This window comes from Bombina bombina, chromosome 3, assembly GCF_027579735.1.
Source record: "Bombina bombina isolate aBomBom1 chromosome 3, aBomBom1.pri, whole genome shotgun sequence".
NCBI lineage: Eukaryota > Metazoa > Chordata > Amphibia > Anura > Bombinatoridae > Bombina > Bombina bombina.
The window spans coordinates 187,082,139-187,103,568 of record NC_069501.1 but is presented as its reverse complement, the minus strand read 5'-3'; the positions used below and the strand labels follow the sequence as shown (position 1 = coordinate 187,103,568).

Genomic DNA, 21,430 nt, shown 5'->3' with positions numbered 1-21,430 from the left:
TAATAGTTACATTGTAGCCAGCTTAGGGTTTATTTTTATTTTACAGGCACGTTTGTATTTATTTTAACTAGGTAGAATAGTTATTAAATAGTTATTAACTATTTAATAACTACCTGGTTAAAATAAAGACAAATTTACCTGTAAAATAAAACCTAACCTAAGTTACACTAACACTACACTATAATTAAATAAATTAACTCAATTAAATACAATTACCTACATTAAATTAAATTAGCTAAAGTACAAAAAAACAAAACACTAAATTACAGAAAATAAACAACAAATTACAGAAATTTAAACTAATTACACCTAATCTAATAGCCCTATTAAAATAAAAAAGCCCCCCCAAATAAAAATAAACCCTAGCCTAAACTACCAATAGCCCTTAAAAGGGCCTTTTGCGGGGCATTGCCCCAAAGTAATCAGCTCTTTTACTTGTAAAAAAAAAAAATACAAACAACCTCCCCAACAGTAATACCCACCACCCACACAACCAACCCCACAAATAAAATACTAGCTAGAAAAACCTAAGCTACCCATTGCCCTGAAAATGGCATTTGGATGGGCATTGCCCTTAAAAGGGCAGTTAGCTCTTTTGCTGCCCAAATCCTAATCTAAATATAAAACCCACCCAATACACCCTTAAAAAACCTAACACTAACCCCCTAAATATCGATTTACCGGGAGACATCTTCATCCAAGCCGGGTGAAGTGGTCCTCCAGATGGGCAGAAGTCTTCCTCCAAGCCCTGCAGAAGTGGTCCTCCAGACGGGCAGAAGTCTTCATCCAGACGGCATCTTCTATCTTCATCCTTCCGGCGCGGAGCGGGTCCATCTTCAAGACATCCGACGCGGAGCATCCTCTTCATCCAACGACTAAAACAGAATGAAGGTACCTTTAAGTGATGTCATTCAAGATGGCGTCCCTTAGATTCCAATTGGCCAATAGGATTGAGCTTGCATTCTATTGGCTGTTCCAATCAGCCAATAGAATGTGAGCTCAATCCTATTGGCTGATTAGATCAGCCAATAGGATTGAACTTTAATCCTATTGGCTGATTGCATCAGCCAATAGGATTTTTTCTACCTTAATTCCGATTGGCTGATAGAATTCTATCAGCCAATCGCAATCTAAGGGACGCCATCTTGGATGACGTCACTTAAAGGTACCTTCATTCTGTTTTAGTTGTCGGATGAAGAAGATGCTCCGCGTTGGATGTCTTGAAGATGGACCCGCTCGGCGCCGGAAGGATGAAGATATAAGATGCCGTCTGGATGAAGACTTCTGCCCGTCTGGAGGACCACTTCTGCCCAGCTTGGATGAAGACTTCTGCCCTTCTGGAGGACCACTTCGCCTGGCTTGGATGAAGGCGTCTCACGGTAAGTCGATCTTCAGGGGGTTAGTGTTAGGTTTTTTTAAGGGTGTATTGGGTGGGTTTTATTTTTTAGATTAGGGTTCGGGCATCAAAAGAGCTAACTGCGGGGGCGGAGTTAACTGCCGTAGGCAACGGCTGCACTTTGAGAGAGCTCTGTCTGGCAAATTCACAAAACCGGACTAAAAAGGTATTCAGCACTCTTATTTCCTCAACTCAAGTGAGGCTGCACTAGCAGTCAACTTTGGAGCAGGCGACAGGAAGGTTAAGCAGCTCCGCGCTGAGACGCGCTCATCCGGTCCTACAGCTGCCGGTATTAAACTAATAAAGGCCGCGGCTGCGGCCCTCACCGGAGCCTGCTGAGGCGAAGTATAGGAGAATATGAGGGTGGGACCCAGTTTGGAGCAGCCCTGATACACAGCTTCACTTTCATCAGAGACCCGGCTGAAAGTTACATGCAGCAGATCTCTGGGGGATTGGAATTGGCAGGGTAAGAGGGGCGGGAAATCCGCCATCTTCTTTTGTGTTACACATCTTGCACTGACAAGCTGAGGTACTTCACTGACAAGGGGCTCTTAAACTGTCATGAATCAAATGTATTGCCCCCTCATTGACTCATTTTGTGGTATTGTGAGCTTTGTAAATCAGGAAACAAGTATTTATGGCAATAGTTATGAAGGTTAGTACCTAAAATTAGAGCTTGTTGCTCTTTTTTGTATTAATCAGAAAACAACTTCTGTGTAGCCTGATTAAACAATATGAGACATTTAATATATGATGAATTTTAGTATTAACTACAAACTTATGTGTTAATAAAGATAAGGATATAATAATGAGATACATATCATATGTTCAATATATATCGAAAGGAAGCCACAGAAGGAGTAGATATACTGACATGGTCTGAATCAGTAATGATAGTAACAAAAATAGAACTCCTTTACTTCACGCAATCACACACATCCTAAAATATTTACAAGTTCAGACACTCCGCAGACACACATTGTTTGTTTGTAATGGATATTGCAGATAATAGGATTTGCCCAATAATTCAGAATGGTGACAACAACATGCAGGTAAGAAGCTTAAAGGCTTTAGTTTGGTTCGTGTACGTTACCACCTTAAGGACCGTGAGTGTTCCGTTACCGCATTGGGAGATCCGTGTCTGGGACAGGCAGCGTGTGTGAATGCGGCTTACTTCCGGGTAGCGGTAAAAAAGTAGATCCGGCCGTTCAGTGATCCAGACTCGGTAATAACAAAGTTGCAACAAAAACATATGAGATTCAAAAAGGTAACAAAAGTAAATATTGGAACGATACTTAGCACAGAATACAAGTGATAGGAGACCTGAAATAGGAATAGCTACATCAGAGTAGGTATGACTTCAATAATCAGGCAGTAAATGAATGCAACAGGTAGTCCTTAAATAGGAAGGAGATCACATAGGAGGAGTTAGAGTTAAAGGTATACCACACATTTAGACACACGCTGCGCAGCTGCAGCTCTCCTTGTTGCTCTCAGGGCATTCACTTTTGGCTGAGCTGCAGATTTCATACAGCCTTATGATACACACCGCACTTATGCTTTTCAACTTATAGCAATTGAGAAACTGCATATCCCCCCAGCCCAGCAACTATACAAACAGGGACAGAGGTCAGATAATAGGAGAAAGAGCCACTGAACTTTTTTGTCTTTTTATGTGCTTTAAAAAAAAAAAAAAAAAAAAAAGCATGTTGCCACCATCTTCCTGAACCCATGCTGCTGGAGCTACTTTCAATTGCACCCATTCTGCCTTAGATTCTGCATGGCTTTTGGGGGGCCTCCGCTTTCTTCTGCCCTGCCTCCCACCCCTGGGTGATAGAGTACTCTTTTAATTCACGCTGCCTGATATCTTGATTCCTCTTGATATGTTACTGTTCCAAGGTTAAAGACTCTGTGAACCTTATGCTGCCTACTCCTTAGAAATGTTTACCCTGGTAGCCTCCTGTTCTCGCAGATCTCCACCTGACCACAGTCTCTGGCTATACTCCCCCCCCCCCTTTTCCCGCTGCCCGTTGCGACAGCGGGTCATATCCCACTTACCCTGCCCGTGATCGCCCTGTGAGGGCAACCTCCCTGGGGAGAGTATTTGGGGTAGCCTGTGTATCTGTTTAAATAACTACAAGAGTTGAGATCAAGCAAGTCTCCTATCAAACAGAAGGCTACGCTATCAGACAAGAATACCTGGCCTTAATTGAGATATGTTTCCTGGACACTCAGCAATGGCTGGCTAGAAATACAATGCGCTAGGTCAGAGGTCCAGAGGTGAGCCAGAATAAGCCTACAGCATCACGAAAACATCTGTCAGCATTTGCTTGCTCACACAACCTACACCTGAGGCAGCTATTATCTCCCACGTTGACTGTTCACAACATCTACCTTGAGGAGCTATGTCGCAGGCCCAAAGAAGAAAATCAAAAGGTCCCACAGGTCCGAAAAGAACAATGAAAGAGCATTTCCAACAATCCCGTAGAGAGCAGGAGCAATGCTCGGAAGATGACCTCTCTGATTCAACTTGCCACTCAGAGCCAAGTAATGGGAGAGATTCTTCAACCACCTCACAACCTGCAAGCTTGGCAGACATTGCCAATGCTAATAACAACATGATGATTCAGATAAAAACCATGCTGACCTCACATCATGAGTCCATATGCAAGAGGTTCGATAAATCATGCTCTGACTTAAGAAGAGATATTGCTGCAATTGGTGAACGCACCGACTCTTTAGAGCGTAAACAAGAGGACCTCTCAGTCGACCATACCAACCTTATTTCCTACTCGGAAGTCCTGGCGGGCCAAATTTCTGTGTTAGAGTCCAAACTCGCAGACTTAGAAGACCGCTCCAGGCGCAGCAATGTTTGCCTAAGGGGCATCCCTGAAAGTGTTCTCTCCAAGGACTTACAAACCTACTTGCAAGAAGTTTTTACAGCTGTACTAGGGCCTTTGAAAGATCCTGAATCCCTCATCGATATTGCCCACAGAGCTGTTAGACCAAGAGCCATCTCGAATGACAAACCGAGAGATGTGGTGGTGAGACTCCATTATTTCACATTTAGAGAAAAATTCCTTAGAGCAGTTAACTCAGGGTCACTGACCCCCACGAAGTTCAATACGCTACAAATCTTCCCTGATCTCTCACCTCACACCCTTCAGCAAAGGAAAGCATACCGGGACTTTACTAGAATCCTCAGAAGTAAGGACATTAAGTACAGGTGGGGCTTTCCGGTACGTCTTTTTGTAACCAAAGATGATCTGCAACACGTTATCACTTCCCCGGAACAAGCCAGAAACCTTCTCTCGAAATGGGATCTTCTGCCAGATAGGCTTCCAACCCCTTCTTCTAAAACCCCTTCTGGAGATTTGAGAGCGGAAGCCCCGCCGTGGAATCAGCTTCCCCCAAGGGTCTCCAAGACGGCCCCTCAGCGGTCCCTATCCAAGGAACCCCCATCACTAGAGTCAAACTCTACCCTGTAATAGACTGATTCATCGCGGAGTTGGGACTACTACTCTTTGGTCCTTTGCAGCTGGTAAGCCTCCCAATGCTTTCTCTTTGGAACATTTACCAACCAATGCTTCAAATGGGAGCTGACCATAACCTACCTGCTTCAGTGGAGGGACATAAGTTATTGTATTGTTATTATAAGCACTATGTCTATGTTTAGCCCACCAATATCTCAGGGATATTTCCCCAGCAAGACCCCATCTCTTAAAAATGGACCCAAGACTGAGACTTGATCTTTTGCTTTCCCTATTTAGAAGGTTAACTTTCATATTTGAAGTGCAGTTATGCTCGGTACTCTGGGAGTTTTGTATGTTCTCTTACCAACTCTAGCTTAGCTGAATTATAGTCAAATTTCAAACAGTTAGATGATGTTGTTTTGCTACATTTAATATTTTAATTATCAGCCTATTTAGTTATTATATACCGTTATCGAATCTATTGCATGAGATATACTTCACATGATATATAGCTGGCCAGATGGGAGCTACTTGACACTGCTACCTTACTTTATTATTTATCTCTTATTACATTTATTAGGCGATAAAGGGTGATGTAAAGAGCCACACATACATAGAGGACTATTGTCGCAGAATGTGGATAGGTTTTTGTTAATTGCTCACTGTTATACATGAACTGTTCATACACGTGTGCTTATTACATTGATAATGCCCCCTCATATGTACATCTATGAAATGCAATTAGTAGGGGCAATTCTGTATCTGACTTTCATCGTACCTATGGATTGTATAATTGCACAGTATGTTAAACTCCTAATAAGCCACCATACTATAGTTGATATTCCTACTCTACATGGGCAGTAATAAGTTCCGATGACTCTTCCGAACTGGGAATTTAATAACCCTATAGTTACATTTGGTAGCTATTTAACAGTTGAAGAAACTATTTTATGTTCCACTATATTATGAGCCCCTCCTCCACTATTGGAAGGCTCCGCCCCCCCACCTCTACCTCCCCCTTACACTCTGAGCGGCTTTTGCCTGCTGATCTTCCCTCCCCCCTTATATACTTTGGCCCAAGAGTGGCCGATACATATGCCTATTCTCCACAAGCTACTGCCACTGACCCAGACAGTTTTAAGAAAGTTTTTTATTACATAGTGGAGATCAACTATCCCATAATAAACCATAAAATGAAGTTTCATTCTATCTCGCCTAAACTTTTGTCTATTACCATTTTTAGACTTGATATGTATTCTTATTCCTACATGCTTTTTTTGTTTTGTCAATAATATCTGTTTACAGAAAATGTATTACTCATTTTGATGTAACAATTGTTCAAAGGTGAATCTTGTTTGTTAATCTTTACTTTAACTTCAATAAAAAATTATTTGGAGAAAAAAAAGAGCTAACTGCCCTTTGAAGGGCAATGCCCATCCAAATGCCCTTTTCAGGTAAATGGGAGCTTAGGTTTTTTAGCTAGTAGTTTATTTGTGGGTTTGGTTGTGTGGGTGGTGGGTTTTACTGTTGGGGGGGTTGTTTGTATTTTTTTTTACAGGTAAAAGAAGTGATTACTTTGGGGTAATGCCCTGCAAAAGGCCCTTTTAAGGGCTATTGGTAGTTTAGTTTAGGCTAGAGGTTTTTTATTTTGGGGGGGCTTTTTTATTTTAATAGGGCTATTAGATTAGGTGTCATTTGTTTAAATTTCTGTAATTTGTTTATTATTTTCTGTAATTTAGTGGGTTTTTTTGTACTTTAGCTAATTTAATTTAATGTAGGTAATTGTATTTAATTTAGTTAATTTATTTAATTATATTGTAGGTGTTATTGTAACTTAGGTTAGGTTTAATTTTACTGGTAAATTTATATTTATTTTAGCTAGGTAGTTATTAAATAGTTAATAACTATTTAATAACTATTCTACCTAATAAAATAAATACAAATGTGCCTGTAAAATAAAAAATAAACCCTAAGATAGCTACAATGTAACTATTAGTTATATTGTAGCTATCTTAAGGGTTTATTTTAAAGGTAAGTATTTAGTTTTAAATAGGAATAATTTAGTTAATGATAGGAATATTTATTTAGATTTATTTAAATTATATTTAAGTTAGGGGGTGTTAGGTTTAGGGTTAGACTTAGGTTTAGGGGTTAATAACTTTAATATAGTGGCAGCGACGTTGGGGGCAGCAGATTATGGGTTAATAAATGTAGGTAGGTGGCGGCGATGTTAGGACCGGCAGATTAGGGGTTAATAATATTTAACTAATGTTTGCAAGGCGGGAGTGCAGCGATTTAGGGGTTAATATGTTTATTATAGTGGCGCGACATTGGGGGCAGTAGATTAGGGGTTAATAAGTGTAGGTAGGTGGCGGCGACATTGGGGACGGCAGATTAGGGGTTAATATGTTTATTATAGTGGCGCGACATTGGGGGCAGTAGATTAGGGGTTAATAAGTGTAGGTAGGTGGCGGCGACATTGGGGACGGCAGATTAGGGGTTAATAAATATAATGTAGGTGTCGGTGATGTTGGGGTCAGCAGATTAGGGGTTCATACATATAATGTAGGTGGCGGCGGTGTCCGGAGCAGCAGATTAGGGGTTTAAATTTTTATTTTAGTATTTGCGATGCGGGAGGGCCTCGGTTTAGGGGTTAATAGGTAGTTTATGGGTGTTAGTGTACTTTTTAGCACTTTAGTTATGAGTTTTATGCTACAGCGTTGTACCATAAAACTCATAACTACTGACTTTTAAATGCGTTAGGACTCTTGACAGGGTAGGCTGTACCGCTCACTTTTTGGCCTCCCAGGACAGACTCGTAATATCAGAGCTATGGAAGTCCCATAGAAAAAAGACTTTACGAAGTTTACGTAAGTCGTTTTGTGGTAAGGCCAAAGAAGTGTACGGTACACCTAAACCTTCAAGACTCATAATACCAGCGGGCGTAAAAAAGCAGCGTTAGGACCTCTTATCGGTGCTTTTTTACCCTAATGCACAACTCGTAATCTAGCCGCTTGTTGTTTTTTTTAAATTTAGGAATCATTTAAGCCATATCCTGAATTTATATGTTTATTTACTATAATAACGAAATTGATTTAACTCTTAAAACACTGCCACGTTGGTAAAATACAAGCTGTATGTTTACAAGGTAATCTACAGTAAATATAGTGAACTGATCAAAAAAATGAAATATCACAGCAGCATTTATTTTCACTGTTCAAGTAATACTGTAGTACTAATAGATGTGATGCTGCCATCTAGTGGCAATACAGCTATTATTCTTGTTTTGCACTTAAAGTGATAGCAAACTCTCCCCTTTTTAAAATCAGATTCGGAATTTTAGTGATATTTTACATGGAGTTTTATTAATCAGTTGTTATGAAGTTGTGCTATAAATTACTTTTTAATGTAGATATAAAATTCAAATACCCCGCTCCGCCGCCCACTTCAAAAGTAATTTTTTGTGTGAGCTAACAGTTTGAATTGTTGTCCAATCAGCGCTCTCCCTACATGGTCCTTTTGTTGTAACTATAGAGCTGATTTTAGAACAAACCGTTAGCTTACAGAAAATGTACTTTTAAAGTAGGTGGCGGGTATTTGAATTTCATATCTATATTAAAAGTAAGTTATAGCGCAACTTCATTACAACTGATTAATGAAACTCCATCTAAGATATCACTAACATTCCGGATCTGCATCCCAACAGAAGGGACATAATCACCCAACAGTGAGTCAGTTGGAGAGACATGGGAGTGGCACCCCAGTAAATGAGACTGCTAGATACTGAAACTGTCTTAGCAAGGTACTGTTTGAATAGGAATACAGTAAAGAGAAGGTTGGAATTTACTAGAGACATTGTGCTGGGGAGAGACTCTTTCTAATCAACCAAATACAAGTCCTGTACCGGAGTCAATTAACAATATCTAAAATCTACTCTGGACACCTGCCTGGTACTAGTCTGATGGAACAACGAAATTTCTGCGGGAGAACTGTTCTGAAGAGACTTCATATCGTTCTGAAACACAAAATGCCAAAGTAAGCTCCCAGCACAATAGTAGACATAAGATAGGAATTTACTTTACATGAGATAGAAAAGGGAAATTAAGAACATGTAAATTGGTAAACCTCCAATGCTGATATTGTTACAGATCTTATCCATGTTAATGTTTCTTCACTGCGTTATTTCTTTCCTTTCTCTGTATGGATTTATAATCCTCATATAATAAATGGCATACATTTGCACAAAGAATAAGCTTGTACACAGCATTGGAAATAAAGTTGGAAAAAAAAAACATTCCGGATCTGGGGGAGAGTATACCATCATTTTAAAGGGATGATAAACCTTACATAATTTAAATTCAGGTCCGGAATCTAAGCAATATTTTAGAGGGACTTTAATTGATCACTTCTAATGAAGATGTGCTGTAATTTACTTTTTAATCTAGCCGTGATATTCTAAGCCCCATGCTCTGGCTGCCCACTTCAAAACTATTTTATTTTTTTAGCATTTTGACTGTTCTCCAATTAGTGCTCTAGCTGTACAGCACTCACACAATTACTTTTTTTTAGCTTACAAAAAATACTTTTAAAGTGGGCACTATGAGTGTGGGGTATTAGATTGCCACGGCTAGATTAAAACGTAAATTACAGCGCATCTTCATTAGAAGTGATCAATTTAAGTCCATCTAAAATATTCTGGACCTGATTTTAAAACATGTAAAGTTTACAATCACTTAAGTTCCTGTACACAGTTTTATCTTTAAAATCCCTCCGTTTGGACTGTATAAAAAACAGGTTCAGCTTCACACAGTGGGTAGATTTAACAAGCAGCGGATGCTGCTTTCTACACCCGAAGTTTCATGCTTGCCTGAAATGTAAGTTAAGAAGCAGCGGTCGTAACTTCTCAATCCCGATATGATCAGGATGATTGACACCCCCTGCTCATGGCCAATGTGCAGGGGGTGGCATTGCACAAGCATTTCACAAGAAATGATTGTGCATTGTTAAATGCCGACAGCGTTTACACCCGGCACTTGTTAAATTGACCACAGTGTGTCATGTAGTCCAAAAAGACAAACATATGTAAAGGATGTGCTAGCATCTTTGCACAATTCTGTATAATAAAGAAATTACTCAGAAGTTCCTCTTAACAAAAAATGGTTCCTCCCTTTCAAATAGGGATGGGCGAATGTTTTGCAACATTAGAAAATTTAAACAAATTTTAACACATTCGTTCCTTTGTTTTGAATTTCGAATGTTTGCACAACATTCTAACATTCATTTTATGTAATAGTATTTCTAATGCTATCTTTAAATGTAATATTCAATTCAAATTTTTCTAATAATTTGATTCAAATTATGCAATATTCGAAAATTCAAATCTATATATTTGTAATAGTATTTCTAATGTTCTCTTTAAATATAATATTCAAATTATGCAACATTCAAATTGATATATTTATATCTATTATGTGTCTATTTAATATATTCCTGTCATGCTTCATTCATCTGTATATACCCCTTTAAGACTTCCACTACTTAGTCCCATAATCCTCTGCTCAACTCGTCAATTATTGTTTAGGTGTGTAGCTACTGGCTTCATCTGCAACACCTCTCCTAAACCTTGCTGACTTAACCAAGCTAATCTTGTACCCTTCCTTAAGAGTACTCTCACTATTTCTGCTTAATCTCCTGTTCCCCTGTGGGTTCAGGCAACCTTTGTCTGGGACTTTGCAAACTATTATTTACTCCGGACAAAACAACGCAGCTCAGCTGCTTCCTACCCGCTCTGCATCTTCCCAGAGGTAACCATCATCAGAGACTGCTTTCCTAACCCCCGGCAGATCTGGAGCCATAATAAACAACTGAGGCTAATCTCCACTGGAAAATTACTTCGTACTATAGCGGATCAGCCGCTACAAACAGAAACCTTTTGTTGCCTCTTTTCTCCAATCATGGAGCTGCCGATATTCAACGCACCTGATTGGTGCTCAGACACACACCCCCTGTGCTACGTCAGAGCAACTAACAGAACCCTCCGGTTGGCTCCTCCTGTGAACACAAGGCTGAGATTGCACGCACCCGATTGGTGCCTATAGACACACCCTCCGAGTTACGAATCGGCTGACAGTACGGAGCCCTATCATTAGGCTCCATTAATTCCTGATCAGACATCATAAGAGCACTCAGGTACCTTACCAACCGATGATCATACTCCTGTTATATACAAATAAAAGAAAGTGTACTGCTAATAGTTTCAATCTATTTACTATCACAGCCAACTTGTACAGAATATTTCTATGGATACTCTCCGGTAACCAAATAACTAGCACAAATCAAAGAACTGTTTTCCTCAGTAGTTCCTATATCCTTTACCACTTGTATACATTCTGCAGTTGTGATCCTCACAGTAACTTACTAACTCCATATTAACCTTGCTGCATTACAATTCCCTACAACATGAACTATTGAACTTCTAAATAGTATTTAAATCGAATGTTACATTCAAAATTTTCGAATACGGATATTTGATTTCATTATGAACATTCGAAAACGAACATTAAAATTCGATTTCCGAATTTTAATGGATTTTCATTCTAATCAACATTCGATTGTCCAAAAGGAATGTCCACAGGACTATTTGTTCTACTAAACAAATTCCATTTTTAGCACTTTCGCCCATCCTTACTTTCAAATGGCTTTTCTATAAAGAGCCCTTATATTTTCCGTCTCAAGTTAAAATATACCCCATAGTAGCTAACTGCCACCAAGTGTTATATTGTGCAAACAATAACACACAAAGGGCTACATTACAAGTGGAATGCTAATTTATTGCTCGCCCGTAAACGTAATATGTAAATACACATACATATATATGTATTTATTCATATATATTTACAATCTGCTGCCCATCACTGCACGTTCTTACCCTGTTCGCTGTGCTATTTCTCATGCCGTGTCTGATGAGTTGAGTGAAGGGGGTGAAATCCAGATTGCAGTGGATCAAGGAGGGAGTTTAATGTAAGGAAATGGGATAGACGTGCATATACTAGCTTTTCAAGAAGCTTTGAGGCAAGAGGGAGTAGGGGAATAGGGTGGTAGTTGTATGGGGAGGTTGGATTGAGAGAAGGTTTTTTGAGGATAGGTGTGACTAATGCATGTTTAAGAGATGTGGGAACTATACCAGTGCTGGGGGAGAGGTTGAAGATATGTGTGAGTATAGGGGTAAGGGTAGAAGAGAGGGAGGGGAGTAGTTGTGAGGGGATGGGATCGAGGGGACAGGAAGTGAGGTGAGAGGATAGTATAAGGGCAGAAACCTCTTCCTATGTAACAGGGGCAAAATAGCTAAATTTATGGCTATGTAGGTTTTGGATGATTGTGAGCTTTAGAGGGGGTGGGAGACCAGTAGTATGTTGAGAGCTGATTTCATTTCTGATGGAGTAGATTTTGTTGTTGAAGTAGCTGGCAAAATCTTGAGCTGAGAGAAAAGTTGTGGTGGGAGGTGGGGGTGGGCGGAGCAGAGTATTGAATGTTGAGAACAGAGAGTTTTGGGTTTGAGTAGAGATAAGAGTAGAGAAATGATGTTGCTTATATAGATTAAGGGCAGAATAGTAAGAGTTCAAGATGAACTTATAGTGAAGAAAGTCAGCAGAACTCCGAGATTTCCTCCAGTGTCGCTCAGCCGTACGGGAATATCTGCGTATGTACCGTGTCAGAGGAGTATGCCAGGGCTGAGGATGAGTGTATGTTTTCCGAGCTATGGTATGTGGGGCCAAATTATCAAGGTCCGATGTAAGGGTGGAGTTTTAGTGGCAGTTAGATTTATCAGGACAGGAAAAGGAGGGGATGGAAGAGAGAAGAGGTTCGAGAGAGCTAGCGAGCTGTTGCTGATCTAATGACTTGTTTGTTAAGTTTGAGATAGTGCATCGATAGCTGAAAATCAGATCAAGGGAGTGACCATCTTTGTGAGTGGGAGAGTCAGTCCATTGCAACAGGCCGAAAGAGGAAGTCACTTGCAGAAGTTGTTTTGCAGAGGAGGCAGTGGGATTATCAACAGGGAGGTTGAAGTCACCGAGAATGAGGGCAGGGGTATCCGAGGAAGGAAAGTAAGGTAGCCAGGCGGCAAAGTGATCTCGAAATAGATTTGAGGAGCCAGGGGGGCGGTATATGACTGCAACGTGTAAAGAGAGGGAAGAGAATAAGCAAATCATGTGTGTTTCTGATGAAGAAAATGTGAGGGAAGAGAAGGGCTGTATTTGTTAAAATGTGCAACGAGAGGAAAGTAAAATACCAACACCACCTCCTTGTCTATTGTCAGACCTAGGAGTGTGACTGAAGTGGAGACCCCCATGTGACAGTGCAGCGGAGGATGCATTGTCTGAAGGAGAGAGACAGGTTTCTGTGAGAGCCAGAAGATTTTCAAAGGCCAATTGGGAAAATTTGATTCAGGGTGAGATAAGTTAAAAGAACAGACAATAGAATTTGGGGAAGGCTGGGGTTATACCATTAGTGAAATTATAAATTTAGGAATTATAACAAGTATTTGCAAGGTTTGAACATCACACAGATAAAGACAAGATATCAGCAGAGTAAATACATAACTTATTACACAGACTACAGACAAATGCAAAAAGAGAGACTTGCAGTACAGATGACACGAAAACAGGGAAATTGGCAGGATTTGAATGCAGGGACCCAATTCATATACCTGAAAGCAGAAGAGAAAGTAGGTTAACTCAGCATTCCTTAGCAGTGTGGTGAGTATTGAGTATAATTCTTGTATAATTTGTTGTGCCTCACTTATAAATGTTCACCTAAGAGATGTGAACAGATGATCTTACAATACTGCTACCTAAGCCTGTATTGCAGCGCAAATATCGTTTTCACTAAAGCAATATTTTGCACTCCACTTATAATCTAGCCCAAAGTGGTTAAGAACACCACCTGCTCTATGGCAGAAACATATTTTTAGCTCTATTTTATTATTTTTATTTAGAATAAAATACTCTAGGTAATGAACAGTTTCATGTCTTTCTAGAGCAGAGTAGAAAAACTTTTTGGTTTGGAACAAATCCTTTTTTTTTTTTATTTGAGAGGCAAAAAAACCCCACATTTTTCCTATTTAAGCATCTCTGTCATGCCAACTTCAAATCCCTAAAGCCTGTGGTATGATACACTTGCAAATTAAACCTTACACGTTTTTAAGTGTGAGTTGAATTTCTATCCTAGTATCATCTAACAAAATACATCAATAATTTATATTGGTAAAGCTCCTTTGCATCAGAACTAATGTAACATTAAATATATTTTTTTAGCTTGCTGCAGTTATATTTGGATATGGTTATTTCGGTTGCTTTTTGTAAATAGTTTATATATTTTTCTCCTCAGTCTTCAATGACGCTGAACCTTGATGCTGTGCAAGCAATGGCATTCGATGGCTGCTATCATGACAGTGAAGCAGACTTGAACTATTCTGTACACTCTGAGGAGAGTTCATCTCGAGGACGTGCTGCCAGTGTGGCAACACTAGACGCTGCCCGTATGAAGAGGAAAAGGTCCATCAAAGGAAATGTTGGCCGAATAATTTTGGAGAATAATCATGCCATTGACACTTACTCACGGATTATTTTTCCTGTTGTATATATTTTATTTAACTTTTTTTACTGGGGCATGTACTTATGAAAAAAATATATTGCAATGTATATATGGTTATATTTTTCATATTTACACGTGAAGTTACAAGAAAGCTGCACTCAGATTCTGAAATTTGCTGAACTATAGTATCAAGCAGTCATCTCCTTAGGTTTTAGTAGAAAATCTATTTTGTTCCATTTACACTTCAGTGGCAGATTTATGGTGGTGAGATGAGGCACAAAAAGCAACCAAATCGCTTTTGTTCCACTCACTTTACTCAGAATGAGGGTATTGGTAAAATTCACCACTTCCTGCTACTATTAGTTCCTGCCTAGCCACACTATTAGCTTACATAGCCATGCCTCAGTTCACTGAACCCTGACTACTGTAGACCTAGCTCTGCCTACAGAACATCCCCAGCCCTCCATGTATACTTTTCCAGCCTCCTTGCCCCCCACAAAAAAATCTAAGTTCTAGAACCACCCTTGCTCTCCAGCCCCATCAAACCTTTTTAGTTTCACAAATCTGTCATTCTAGGAATTCTATTCACTAATGTTCACACACACCTATAGTGAGTAGGCTTCAAAGAATAATATATTAATTGGTTAATCTGGAAAGGATGGAGAGGTTATTGATAAATCCACACCAGTGAAAGACAGTTGATAAAACAAAGGAGTGGAAAAGTATTGCATATAGCGCTCTGTCAGGTTTCCAATAAAGTTATGTTTACTTAAAGAGAGAGTCAACACCAGAATTTTTGTTGTTTAAAAAGATAGATAATCCCTTTATTACCCATTCCCCAGTTTTGCATAACAAACACAGTTATAATACATGTTTTACCTCTGTAATTACCTTGTATCTAAGCCTCTGCAGACTGCCCCGTTATTTCAGTTCATTTGACAGACTTGCATTTTAGCCAATTAGTGCTCACTCGTTGGTAAATTCACGTGCATGAGCTCAATGTTATCTATGTGAAACACATGAACTAATGCCCTCTAGTGGTTAAAAACTGTAAAAATGCTTTCAGATTAGAGGCGGTCTTCAAGGTCTAAGAAATTAGCATATGAACCTCCTATGTTTAGCTTTCAACTAAGAATACCAAGAGAACAAAGCAAAATTGGCGATAAACGTAAACGGGAAAGTTGTTTAAAATTACATGCCCTAAAAAAAAATGTTTATACTATTCCCATAAAAAAAGATATGTTACAACTTATAGCTGGCGATAGATGTGAAAAATTAAATGTAAATTTTGTTTGCTTTATCATTTATGGGGAGATGGTATATTTGTACTGTGGGTAAAGGCAGGTACAAGATGTGAATAACTGTCCAAATTAAACTGTCATAATACAATTAAAGACTTTCCAATTCATTTAAAGCCTGGAGTGCAGGCACTACTCGGTGTCTATATATATATATATATATATATATATATATATAAAATATATATTTTATTGCGTTATGCAGATAAAAACAATCACAGACATGGAGGCTAACCGACAAGGGAAAACAGTCTTACGCGTTTTTGCACCCCCTAGTGGCGCTTATCCATAGACTCAAGTCTAAGTCTATGAATAAGTGCCACTAGAGGGCTCAAAACGCATAAGATTGTTTTCTCTTGTCGATTAACCTCCATGTCTGTGATTGTTTTTTAAAATCTTTTCTTTTATTGGTTTTCAAAAAGTCAAACATTTAGAGTCACAGCATATCAAAAGTGGATTAATACAGTTGTAACAATACATTGAAGAGTGCTCATGTGAAACCTGGAACATTATGTTCAAATATACAGCCAAGTTTGTTACCATTATAAACCAGACAGGGTTAAACACATTATGACTCAAGTAATCTGCCTAAACATTAAGTCCAAAGATTTCCTCCTGTTCCAGTGTCAATCAAACCTATGCATCTACTGTGTTACACTTCAGGTCATTTTATCCACATTGTAATACTTATCCCTAAGGGGAATATATATATGAATTAGGAAAACAGAAAAAAAACAACAACAACATAATAAGTACTCTGCCAGAGGGGTGTCAACAACTGTGTGGGTCAGATAGTGATGATTTCTTTTTAGCGAATGTGTATTGCCTATAAATATATACTCTATACCTTATTGAAAAGTTATCTGTGAATTGCCCGTCTACCATATACAGTATATATTGTTCCCATATAAAAAGCATATCATGGTAAACATTTAGACATCCCAGTTTAAAGTAGTGCAGCCTCTCTAGTATTAGGGTGTTCTTTACTAGGTCTAACCAATTAGTAAGTGTGGGTATCTGTGGCTTCTTCCAGAACCTAGGTACAAGCCTTTTTGCTACGTTTATTAATATTTTCCTAATTTTACAGTGGATGTGTGGGTTGGCGTTGAACAGAACTCCCTCGGGAGAGAGAACCAGGTCAACCCCAATAATTTTACAAATGTGTTCATATATTTGAATCCAGAATGGGCGTATTACATCACAATCCCACCAGATATGATACATTGTGCCTTCTTGATCGCAGCCTCTCCAGCATCTATTGCTGGCATTGCTAAACATATGTTTTAGTTTGCTGGGAGTCAAATACCACCTAGTGAGAATCTTGATGTTTGTTTCAAGTGCTGTTGCTGAATGCGCCAATTTTGCTGTCGCATGGAACCACGCAGCCCACTGTTTATGGAGGATTTCTTTCTGTCTGTGATTGGTTTTATCTGCAAAACGCATTTTTATATATATATATCTATATCTATATAGCAGGGACTTGCACTCATAGGAGGCAAGGGAGGCAGTGCCTACCCTGCCATATGTGGCCAAAGTTTAATTAAATTTTTATTAAAACAAAAACAAAAAAGACCAAAAAAAAATAATTTCCCCCCCATGTAATGCTATGGAGAGGCAGGTACAGGAACGCTTCTCTCCATTGCAGTACATGGGTCAAAGGAAAAGCTGTGCTGCAGCGCCACCTGTGTTCTGTCAATATATTAGCAGCAAAAATTGGGACAAATAGGAGGCACCCCTCTTGATGCCTCCTAGCAAGTGAAGGATATATAGTTTAATCAGAAGGAGGATGCAGTGAGCAGGGTCATGTGACACAACTGGAAGCTGAAGTAACCTAAGAACAGATGACACCAAGCAGAAGAGTAAAGTAGCATTCTACATCTCTTGTGATTCACAAATTGTGTTCAGATACAGCTCATTAACAGGGAGGGACAGTAAGTGAGCATAACCCAATACTGACAGGAAGTCAAAGGGTCAAAAAAACCTTTCTATTTTACTTTTATTATGTACTTCATTCTTTTGGTATCCTTTGGTGTCCTTTGTTGAAGAGCATACCTAAGTGGTATGTGCACGTGCATTCTAATTGCTTAGTAACTGGCACTGTGCCACAGAATTGTGTAAGTGTGTATGTGAGCAGAGTGTGTGTGGGTGTCAGTGAGCAGAGTATGTGTGCTTTATTCTCCAGGTAATCAATACATTTCCGATGAACTGGTGCTTTAGTGCAGTGTTTCTCAACAATGGTCCTCAAGTACCCCCAACAGGCCAGGTTTTCATTATAGCCGAATCAGTGCACAGGTGAAGTAATCAGCTGATCAGTAACTCAGTGGTTACTAACTTGCTCTCACCCATCACCTGATTATGTCACCTGTGCACTGGTTCAGCTATCATTTAAACCTGCCCTGTTGGGGGTACTTGCGGCCCTCTGTACATGTGTTTCTCCGTTGTATCATATCTAGTGCCTCACCAGCTTCTGACCTCACTGCACATCACTGCTATATAGACACTGAGTAGTGCCTACATCTTTTTGCTTGTATACGTGATTTAGCACACCTACTCTATCCAACATGAAAAATGTTGGTGCACCCTAGACGCTTGAGAACAACAATAGAAGCACTATTGATTTTGCTTGACTAATGTTAATGCGCTATAGCGCTCATATTTTTGCTTTCCACTTATAATCTAGTCCAAAATGTTTAATTATGTGTAGTTAAACAATTTGCAATATACTTTTCCTGTAATTAAATTCTGTAAATTGTAGGCTTTCCAATTGCTGCTAAAAATGGAAACTTGGTTTCCAGACTTAAAGGGACATGAAACCCAAAATGTTTTCGTCCATGATTTAGATATACCATACCATTTTAAACAACTTTCCAATTTACTTTATTATCTAATTTTCTTCATTCTCTTGGTATCCTTTGTTGAAGAAGCGGTAATGCATTACTAGGCGCTAGCTAAAAGCCAATGACATGAGGTATATATGTGCAGCCACCAATCAGCAGCTTCTGAGAATATATAGGTATACTTTTCAACAAAGGATACAAACAGAGCAAAACAAATTAGACCAAAGAAATAAATTGGAAAGTTATTTATAATTGCATGCTCTATCAGAATAATGAAAGAGAAAAATTGAGTTTCATGGCCCTTTAACGTTGCTATATTTCACGCAGTCATTAGTTGTAAACCCAAGTGACTACCCCCATATTGGCCTCTACAGAGAAGAGCCTTTGCTTTATAGACACTAAAAGGCTACCCTTTTTTCAATATTTATAGAACTAACATAATTTAAAAAAGCATATATGCATATTATTTTCAGGCTAATCTTTGAATTAGTTACTCTGTCTAGCATTTATTAAGTGTGTAATGTCTCTTTAAAACCGGCTACATTTAAAAAAAATAATTGTGAAAACCTCCAAACAAGAACTTATGACACCATTAGCGACTGTTCTCTTTCTACCATTTGTAATATTGCCTCTTGTCAGATCTGGTAAACATACTGAGCATCAGGGATGTGAATTTGGATGTTTCGTTATTAAATGAATGCCGAATATCACCGTGCCAGATGCATTCGGCTATTTTAGGAGCCAGATTTCTTCTTGTGAAAGAGCAACAGACCAAGATATAGATTTGCAAAGATCTTAATGTGTTGCACTTTCACAAGAAGAGATTGTCTCCAAAAATAGTTGAGTGCCAATGGTGGCGGCCATATTTAGCATTTTTATATTCAACATGTGTAGATAATTGGAAGTAACTCTGACCTACTGGAAGAGAACAAGATGGAACGATATTAGGATCTGCTCAGCAAACCCATTTTAAAAATAGAGCAAGCCAAGTTTAAAATGACTCAATTGAATTGAAATAATTGCACTTAATAAAAACATGCATACTTTTTATGAATATTGTGGTGTTTTGCAGCAAAACGTAATTTATACTTTGTGAATGTGTAATAATTTGCACTAAATCAATGTTTGTACACATCTGTGACAATATTATTAAAAAGTAGGTTACTATACCGACTAATTTTATTGTATTTCTTACATCAGTTTAATGTTTTGCACCAACAAATGAATAAAATTATCATCAGCTTGTACTAAACAGCTCGTGTGCAAAGAAACAACAAATACTTTCAAATATTGGGCTCCATTTATTAAAGGAACATTAAACCCAAAAATTTTCTTTCATGATTCAGGTAGAGAATACAATTTTAACAACATTCTAATTTAGTTCTATTATCTAATTTGCTTCTTTCTTTAGATATCCTTTGTTGAAGAAATAGCAATGCACATGGGTTAGCCAATCACACGAGGCATCTATGTGTAGCCACCAATCAGCAGCTACTGAGCCTATCTAGATATGCTTTTCAGGAAAGAATATCAAGAGAATTAAGCAAATTAGATAATAGAAGTAAATTAGAAAGTTGTTTTAAGAAAATGTTTGGGTTTAATGTCCCTTTAAGCAGCGGATGCTGCTTCATAGGCCCATCGTTTCCGGATCCCCTGAAACAGAAGTTAAGAAGCAGCGGTTATAAGACCGCTGCTCCTTAACCTGTCTGCCACCTTTTAGGTGGCGGATTGAAACCATCCCGATCCATTCAGGATGATTGACAGTCCCTGCTAGCTGTTGATTGGTCGCTAGTGAGCAGGGGGCGACATTGCACAAGCATTTCACTAGAAATGCTTGTGCAATGATAAATGATATAGTGAATCATGTCTACTCAACATGAAAGGGATAGTAAACCCCAAAATGTTCTTTTATGATTCAGATAGAACTTACAATTTAAACAACTTTCCAATTTAATTCTATTATCAAATGTTCTTCATTCTCTTGTTATCCATTGCTGAAGTGACAGCATTGCACTACTGACAGGAACCTGAAAATATCTATTTAGCCAATCACAAGAGACAAATGTGTGCAGGCACCAATTAGCAGCAGCTCCCACTAGTGTATGATATGTGATTATTCATTTTTTAACAAGGGATACTAAAAGAACGAAGCACATTTGAAAATAGAAGTGAATTTAAAAGGTGTCTTAACATGACATGCTCTATCCTAATCATGCAAGTTTCATTTCGACTTTCCTATCCCTTTAAGTATATCTACCCCATTATGTTAGTGATATTCCTTGAGATTATATTAAAGGGATATTGAAATCAATACTACAGCCTCATCATACTATTGCAATGAAAAGTGTGTCTAAAAATGCTTTAGCCTTTTCTTTATAATTTTTATTTTATCAGCGTCATGGTGCCGATTGGTAAGTATGTTTCTTGCACAAACAATTGGAGTAACCAGAGAGATCAGAGTGCAAGCAAGTGGTTTTAGTTTAAAAGCTAAAACATAGCTTTAAAAGCTACTACTATAATATGTTGTTTCTTTGTTATAGTTTTCCAACACTTGCCAGATTTTAGTGTGCAAATGAAAGTGCTTTATGGTCCATTTTAGAGCTCAGAGCACTTAAAAGACAGCTAGTAAACAAGTGCTTGCAGTTTGTGTCCAAACGCCTGCTACGTTGAGGGGCATAAGACTTGTTTGAAAAAGGAGATTGCTATGTTTAATATGGTGCCTGTTTTGTGTACAAAGTGTATGTCGTTTTTAAGAGCTCTATTCACACATAGGGGCCCATTTATCAAGCTCCGTAAGACTCGCCAGAAACACAAGTTATGGAGCAGCGGTCT

The 21,430-nt window shown here is 38.7% G+C and overlaps 1 protein-coding gene across 1 annotated transcript in view; it reads left to right on the top strand.

Annotated features, from left to right (window-relative positions):
• GABRR3 (gamma-aminobutyric acid type A receptor subunit rho3) overlaps positions 1 to 14,550 on the top strand; it is a 94,287-nt gene extending 79,737 nt beyond the window's left edge. The window contains exon 8 of the mRNA XM_053704568.1: positions 14,257 to 14,550. Within this exon, the coding sequence (XP_053560543.1) occupies positions 14,257 to 14,550 (294 nt within the window). The remainder of the gene's footprint in view (positions 1 to 14,256) is intronic.
• Positions 14,551 to 21,430: the final 6,880 nt, after the last annotated feature.